This window comes from Cebus imitator, unplaced genomic scaffold (genome assembly GCF_001604975.1).
Source record: "Cebus imitator isolate Cc_AM_T3 unplaced genomic scaffold, Cebus_imitator-1.0 Scaffold414, whole genome shotgun sequence".
Classification (NCBI taxonomy): domain Eukaryota; kingdom Metazoa; phylum Chordata; class Mammalia; order Primates; family Cebidae; genus Cebus; species Cebus imitator.
Window position 1 is genome coordinate 938,699 of NW_016107729.1, and position 8,389 is coordinate 947,087.

At 37.0% G+C, this 8,389-nt stretch overlaps 1 protein-coding gene across 3 annotated transcripts in view; it reads left to right on the forward strand.

Moving 5' to 3' along the window:
* LOC108289751 (RAB3A interacting protein) overlaps window positions 1–8,389 on the forward strand; it is a 66,189-nt gene that overhangs the window by 20,271 nt on the left and 37,529 nt on the right. For all 3 annotated transcript variants that reach the window (XM_017509287.2, XM_017509288.2, XM_017509286.2), the window contains exons 2-3: window positions 2,157–2,432; window positions 3,178–3,436. In XM_017509287.2, coding sequence (XP_017364776.1) covers window positions 2,182–2,432; window positions 3,178–3,436 — 510 coding nt within the window. In that variant the 5' untranslated portion in view covers window positions 2,157–2,181. The remainder of the gene's footprint in view (window positions 1–2,156; window positions 2,433–3,177; window positions 3,437–8,389) is intronic.

The window sequence follows — 8,389 nt, forward strand, 5'->3', positions numbered from 1 at the left end:
AGTAGCTGGGACTACAGGTGTGCGCCACCATGACTAGCTAATTTTTGTATTTTTAGTAGAGTTGGGGTTTCACCGTGTTGGCTAGGCTGGTTTTGAACTTCTGACCTCAAGTAATCCTCCTGCCTTGGCCTCCCAAAGTGCTGGGATTACAGGTGTGAGCCACCAAGCCCGGCCTGTTTGGCATTTTTTAAGTTCCGGGAAGGTATCATTCACAACTGTCAAAGTACTATCATAGGAAGGAAAAAATTGGAAAGAGAGATTGGATTCAGAACCTAGAAGACCTTACTTTTTAGGCTAATAAGTTTGGTCTGTATTCAGCAGACAGTGGAAAATCAATGAATAATTTATATGTCATTTGGCTTTGAATTCTTGAAAGGAAAAACTTGAGTGGTACATTTGTTTGTTTCCATGTAAACTTTGTGATGTAGTTGAAATAGTTACATGAACTGTTGTTTTGCTTATGGAGAAGCTGAAGCATATGTGGTATTGTTAATGACTGTGCTATAATAATTCATGTTTATTGAGGCCAGACTCTGTACCAGGTACATAGTATTTCACAAAATACTTTACATGGATTGTCTCCTTTAATCCTCACAGCAACCAGGACAAGGGAGAGACTAGGGTTATCCCCATTCTAAGACCATCAGAGGAGAAATTTAAAGCTTATAGAAATGAAACACATGATCCAGGATTGGATCCTGTACCTATAAATGATATTATTGGACCAATTAGTGAAATTTGAATGGGGCCTATTGATTAGTTACTAATTTTGATCAACGTTAACTTCCAGATTTTGATGGTGATTTTGTAGTTAGATAGGAGAATGTCCTTGTACATAGATACACACACATACACAGATGCACACACACACGCGCGCACACACACACACACACTGTGTATATGTATGCACTGAGATATTAAGTGGGCATCATGTCTGAAACATTCTCAAATGACTCGAAAATGTTAAGTCTCATAATCTAGGTGACAGGTATGAGAGAGTATGTGTGTGTCTTTACTGCCTTTCTACTTACTGTAACCAAGGTCATGTATAATAATAAAGTTAAATATAAATTCAGGAGATCTGTGGTACAGCAGGATGACTATAGTTCATGACGATTTATTGTAAATTCTTGAAAAATGCAGAGTGGATGTTGAGTGTTCTCATCATAAAATAATGATGTGAAGTAATGTATTTCTTAATTAACTAGTGTTAGCCAATTTCACAGTGTGTATGTACCTTCAAACATATTGTACATGATAAATACAGTGTTCTCTGTTAAGAGTTTTACAGCACAATACTGTTAGATTTTGTTTATTATATTTTCATAAATAGTATACTCAATGAGAGAATTTATGAACATTTAATGATTTTAAAATTTTTTAATTAAGCAAATTTTATTCCTCATATTAATTGATTTTTCTCACATTAATAGCATTACTTATCACTTTCAGGTTTCTTCTAAATCAGATTATTTGCCTTTTATAGTAATTGTACTCTGAGATCATTTAGTAAATGTTAAGTGATTATGGTATTTTGTTTTTGTTTTTGTTTTTGTTTTTTTTGGGGGGACAAGGTCTTGCTCTGTTACCCAGCCGGAGTGCAGGATTGTGATCATGGCTCACTGCAGCCTCCATTTGGGCTCAAGCAATACTCCCACCTCATCTTCCCGAGTAGCTGGTACTACAGGCATGTACCACCATGTGATTGTGGTTTTTTAAAAAAAAGTCTCTTTTGGCCGGGCGCGGTGGCTCAAGCCTGTAATCCCAGCACTTTGGGAGGCCAAGGCGGGTGGATCACGAGGTCAAGAGATCAAGACCATCCTGGTCAACATGGTGAAACCCCGTCTCTACTAAAAATACAAAAAGTCAGCTGGACATGGTGGTGCGTGCCTGTAATCCCAGCTACTCAGGAGGCTGAGGCAGGAGAATTGCCTGAACCCAGGAGGTGGAGGTTGCGGTGAGCTGAGATTGCGCCATTGCACTCCAGCCTGGGTAACGTGAGTGAAACTTCCCCTAAAAAAAAAAAAAAAAAAAGTCTCTTTTATTGTAAGCTTATAATTTATGACCAGCTGTTAAACACATTTTATCATTTATACATTTTAATTTAGTTTTAAATGTTATCTAAAAATAAGTATCTGCTTTTTGTTTTAACATAGGTTATCTTATGATGAGGCCTTTGCTATGGCTAATGATCCCTTGGAAGGCTTCCATGAAGTAAACCTTGCTTCACCTACTTCTCCGGATCTTCTTGGTGTGTATGAATCAGGAACTCAAGAGCAGACTACCTCACCAAGTGTCATCTACCGGCCACACCCTTCAGCTTTATGCTCTGTACCTATCCAGGCAAATGCGTTAGATGTTTCTGAACTTCCTACACAACCCGTGTATTCATCCCCCAGACGTTTAAATTGTGCGGAAATATCTAGTATCAGGTAGGAAATAATTAAATCACTTATTTTGGTTTATTATTTTTTAAATGGACAGTTTACTGAGTTACCGTATTTTTAGTTTTACTATTTTTAGAAAATTTTAAATAACATAAGTGTGCCTATGTAAAGAAATACATGATAATGTTCTAGAATAGAGGTTGACAAACTTTTTATGTGAAGGACCAGATAGTAAATATTTTAGGCTTTGCAAGCCATACAGTCTCTGTTGCAGCTATTCAACTCTGCCTTTAGAGTTTGAAAGCAGCCATAGGCAGTATGTAAATGAATGAAGTGGCTGTGCTCCAATAAAACTTTATGTATGGATGCAGAATTTTGAATGTCATTTAATTTTCATGTGTTGCAAAATATTCTTTTAAAGATTTCTTCTCAACTATTTGAAATTGTAAAAAGTATACTTGACTCATTGATGCCTTATAAAAACAGGTGAAAGGCTTGGTTTAGCCTGCAGGCTGTAGTTTGTTAACCCCTGTTCTTGAATAGCACTGTCCTGTAGAACTTTCTTTGTTGATGAAAATGTTCTATTTCTGTGCTACCTAATATGAATGATAGGCATTAACCACATGTAGCTGTTGAACACTTGAAATGTGGCTGACATGACTGAGGACATACTATTTATTTAAATATAGAGACTGCCAAATTAGGTAGTACAGTCTAGAGCTGTATGCGTAAGACAGTTCTATTTGCGCCTGTGCTGGTATTTTCTGAAAAAGGTTTCTCTCCTTTACAGCTTTCATGTTACAGACCCAGCACCTTGTTCTACCTCTGGAGTCACAGTTGGGTTAACTAAATTATCTACAAGAAAGGACAACTATAATGCAGAGAGAGAGTTTTTACAGGGTGCTACTATAACAGAGGTTTGCGATGGCAGCGATGATATTTTTGGGTTGAGTACTGATAGTTTGTCTCGTTTACGAAGCCCATCTGTTTTGGAAGTTAGAGAAAAGGGCTATGAACGACTAAAAGAAGAACTTGCAAAAGCTCAGAGGGTAAGAAGATATTTTATTCTTCCATATATTATGCTAAAAATTAGTATTTCTCCATGGGGTGAGGCAACCTGCAGAAATGAAATCATGACAGTTGTACTCTTATCCTTCACATATGCCCATTCTCAGCTCCTGTTAGGTAGTATGTAGGAATTCGTGAAATTGGTTGGGTAGTAGAGAAGTTCATCTAAGACTACTAACTGGAAAAATGTGGTTCTGTTAACTCTTCGTGCCCCAGCTGCATTGCCTGCTCCCTGTTTTGCATTGTCTGTAATGCAGATTTAGTGGGTTATATTCCACATGTGGGGTTTTCCCTCCTTATCATGTGGCTGACTAGATGGTTATTTACTTGAAGTCATTCAGTCTAAGTCATTTTGTTTTGAGGAGTTTCAGCTGAGTTTGAATATTTTCTGTATCTTACCTTGTAGAATTTTCTTTTCTTGGTAAATTGTTCTGTTTCCCATGTGGTTCGTCTTTAAAGTTTCTGCTATTTATTTCCAAACTTGGGGTCATATCTTATTCTTTTTCTGAGTCTGCAGTTAAATTTCGAAGGGAAATTTATTGAATGAAATACATACATTAGAAAACAGGAAAAGTCTCAAATGGACAATCTGAGCTTCCACTTTAAAAACCTATAAAAAGAATAGCAAAATAAAACCAGAGCAAGTAGAAGGAAGGAAACAATAAAGATAAGAGCAAAAATCAATGAAATTGGTAACAGAAAAGATAGAGAAAATGAAAGAAAATGTTGGTTCTTTAAGAATATTAATAAAATTGACAGACCTTTAGCTAGACTGATAAGAAGACAGATTATCAGTAGCAGGAGTGAAATGCAGGGTGTCACAGAGATGAAAAGTATAATGGAAGGATGTGAAACACTGCATATATAAACCTGACAACCTAGGTGAAATACCAGTTCACATTTAGAAAATTGAGAAGATAGGGCACACATTCTACAGGTGTAATTTCCAGCATAGTGTGACATTTCACAACCATATATTCCCACTCTTTCCCTAGTATGCTTGTCTCTCATGAGTGTAATATGTTCATTATTTTGATCCTCAATTCCTTTGCAAAGGAAAGGGATGTGATGAGATGTGGTTACATTTTGTTTCTGTCATCTGGCTCAGCCTTTGTTGTCTTAATAGACGGTATTTTAGTAAAATCACACATTATGTAGAGGTAAGATTTTGAGTGTGTATATCTTCAAGAACATTATAGTTATTTATTGATCAGAACAGATTGCTAATCTCTTAGCTCACTTGCGAATTTCTTTTGAAATCTTTAATTTGCTGTATTTAGAGATACTACTGAGATAATTGAAATGATGGTGTGTGAACACATATGGTGACTTTTATTATGAAGAGTATAAGGTAGTATTAATATTTACTTAGATCTCAAGGCTTGAAATGGACTCTTGAATATAAAAATATTTCCTGAATTGTGACAACTTGTGAATCAAAACTATGTCAACAGCCATTTTCTTTAGTCTTACTATTTTAAAAGAGGCCATTTTCTATCCTTTTTACTTACTAGGTTAACTGTGTCTTCCTATTTAATGTGAGTTTCTTGTAGACAGTGTATAGTTAGGTCTTTTTTTTTATCCTTTGTAATTATCTGTCTTTTAATTGGTGTTTAGACCATTTACATTTACATTTAATGGATAGTGATATAGTTTGATTTAAATCTGCCATCTTAATTGAATCATGGGGCAGGTCTTTCCCATGCTATTCTTGTAGTGAATAAATCTCACAAGATGTGATTTTTTAAAAATTTTAAGTTCTGAGATACATATGCAGAACGTGCAGGTTTGTTACATAGGTATATACATGCCATGGTGGTTTGCTGCACCTATCAACCCATCTTCTACATTAGGTATTTCTCCTAATGCTATCCCACTCCTAGCCCCTTACCCCCACCCCCCGACAGGTCCTGGTGTGATGTTCCCCTTCTTGTGTCCATGTGTTTTCATCGTTCAACTTCCGTTTATGAATGAGAACATGCAGTGTTTGGTTTTCAGTTCCTGTTAGTTTGCTGAGAATGATAGTATCCAGCTTCATGTCCCTGCAAAGGACATTAACTCACTCTTTTTTATGGCTGCATAGTATTCCATGGTGTATATGTGCCACATTTTCTTTATCTAGTCTATCATTGATGGGCATTTGGGTTGGTTCCAAGTCTTTGCTATTGTGAACAGTGCTGTGGTAAACATATGTGTGCATGTGTCTTTATAGTAGAATGATTTATAATCCTTTAGGTATGTACTCAGTAATGGGATTGCTGCGTCAAATGGTATTTCTGGTTCTACGTTCTTGAGGAATCACCACACTGTCTTCCACAGTAGTTGAACTAATTTACACTCCCACCAACAGTGTAAAAGCATTCTTATTTCTCCACATCCTCTCTAGCATCTGTTGTTTCCTGACTTTTTAATGATTGCCATTCTAACTGGCATGAGATGGTATCTCAATGTGGGTTTGATTTGCATTTGTCTAATGACCATTGATGATGAGTCTTTTTTCATATATTTGTTGGCTGCATATATGTCTTCTTTTGAGAAGTGTCTGTTCATATCCTTCGCCCACTTTTTGATGGGGTTGTTTGTCTTTTTCTTGTCAACTTGTTTAATTTCTTTGTAGATTCTGGATATTAGCTCTTTGTCAGATGGATAGATGGTAGAAATTTTATCACATTCTGTACATTGCCTGTTCTCTCTGATAATAGTTTCTTTTGCTGTGCAGAAGCTGTTTAGTTTAATTAGATCTCATTTGTCATTTTGGCTTTTTTTGCCATTGCTTTTGGTGTTTTAGTCATGAAGTCTTTGCCCATGCCTATGTCTTGAATGATATTGCCTAGGTATTCTTCTATGGTTTTTATGGTTTTAGGTCTTTTCTATGTAAGGTGTAAGGAAGGGATCCAGTTTTAGCTTTCTGCATATGGCCAGCTGATTTTCCCAACACCATTTGTCAAATAGGGAATCCTTTCCCTATTGCTTATTTTTTTCAGGTTTGTCAAAGATCAGTTGGTTGTAGATGTGTGGTGTTATTTCTGAGGCCTCTGTTCTGTTCTATCGGTATATGTATCTGTTTTGGCACCAGTACCATGCTGTTTTGGTTACTGTGGCCTTGTAGTATAGTTTGAAGTCAGGTAGCGTGATGCCTCCAGCTTTGTTCTTTTTTACCTCACATTGTCTTGGCTATGTGAGCTCTGTTTTGGCTCCATATGAAATTTAAAGTAGCTTTTTTTCTAATTCTGTGAAGAAAATCAGTGGTAGCTTGATGGGGATAGCATTGAATCTATAAATTACTTTGGGCAATATAGTCATTTTCATGATATGAGCATAGAATGTTTTTCCATTTGTTGGTGTCCTCTCTTATTTCCTTGAGCAGTGGTTTATAGTTCTCCTTGAAGAGGTTCTTTACATTCCTTATACATTGTATTCCTAGGTATTTTATTCTCTTTGTAGCAACTGTGAATGGGAGTTCACTCATGAGTTGGCTCTCTGTTTGTCTCTTACTGGTGTATGGGAATGCTTGTGCTTTCTGCATGTAGATTTTGTATCCTGAGACTTTGCTGAAGTTACTTATCAGCGTGGGCTTTCTAAATATACAGTCATGTCATCTGCAAACAGAAACAGTTTGACTTCCTGCCTTCCTAATTGAATTCCCTTTATTTCTTTCTCTTGCCTTATTGCCCTGGTCAGAACTTCCAGTACTCTGTTGAATAGAAATGGTCAGAGAGGGCATCCTTGTCTTGTGATGGTTTTCAAAGGGAAGCTTCCAGTTTTTGCCCATTCAGTATGATATTGGCTGTGAGTCTGTCATATATAGCTCTTGTTATTTTGAGATTCGTTCCATCAATACCTAGTTTATTGGGAGTTTTTAGCATGAAGCGGTGTTGAATTTTATCAAAGGCCTTTTCTGCATCTATTGAGATAATCATGTGTTTGTTGTCATTGATTCATTTTATGTGATGGATTACATTTATTGATTTACGTATGTTGAACCAGCCTTGCATCCCAGGGATGAAGCCACCTTGATCATGGTGGATAAGCTTTTTGATGTGCTGTTGGATTCAGTTTGCCAGTATTTTATTGAGGATTTTTGCATCAGTGTTCATTAAGGATATTGGCCTGAAATTTTTATTTTTTGTTGTGTCTCTGTCAGATTTTGGTATTAGGATGACATAGGTCTCATAAAATCAGTTAGGGAGGATTCCCTCTTCTTCTGTTGCTTGCAGTAGTTTCAGAAGGAATGGTACCAGCTCCTCTTTGTACCCCTGGTAGAATTCGGCTGTGAATCTGTCTGGTCCTGGGCCTTTTTTGGTTGGTAGGCTAGTTAATTACTGCCTCAATTTCAGAACTTCTTACTGGTCTATTCAGGGATTCGACTTCTTCCTGATTTAGTCTTGAGAGGGTGTATATGTCTAGGAATTTATCCATTTCTTCTAGATTTTCAAGTTTATTTCTGTAGAGCTGTTTATAGTATTCTCTGATGGTAGTTTGTATTTCTGTGGGATCACTGGTGATATCCCCTTTATCATTTTTGATCCTTCTTTTTTTTTTTTTTTTTTAAATAGAGTCTTGCTCTCCTGCCTCAGCCTCCCGAGTAGCTAGTATTACAGGTGGTCATCACCGTGCCTGGCTAATGTTTTTGTGTGTGTATTTTTAGTAGAGACTGGGTTTCACCATCTTAGCCAGGGTGGTCTCAAAGTCCTGACCTCATGCTCCACCCACTTCAACCTCCCAAAATGCTGGGATTGCAGGTGTGAGCCACTGCGCCCAGCCTCTTTTCTTCTTCATTAGTCTGGCTGGCAGTCTGTCTGTTTTGCTGATCTTTTCAAAAAACCAGCTCCTGGATTTATTGATTTTTTGAAGGGTTTTTCATGTCTCTATTTCTCTCTGTTCTGCTCTGTTCTTTTTTATTTCTTGTCTTCTGCTAGCTTTTGAATTGTTTG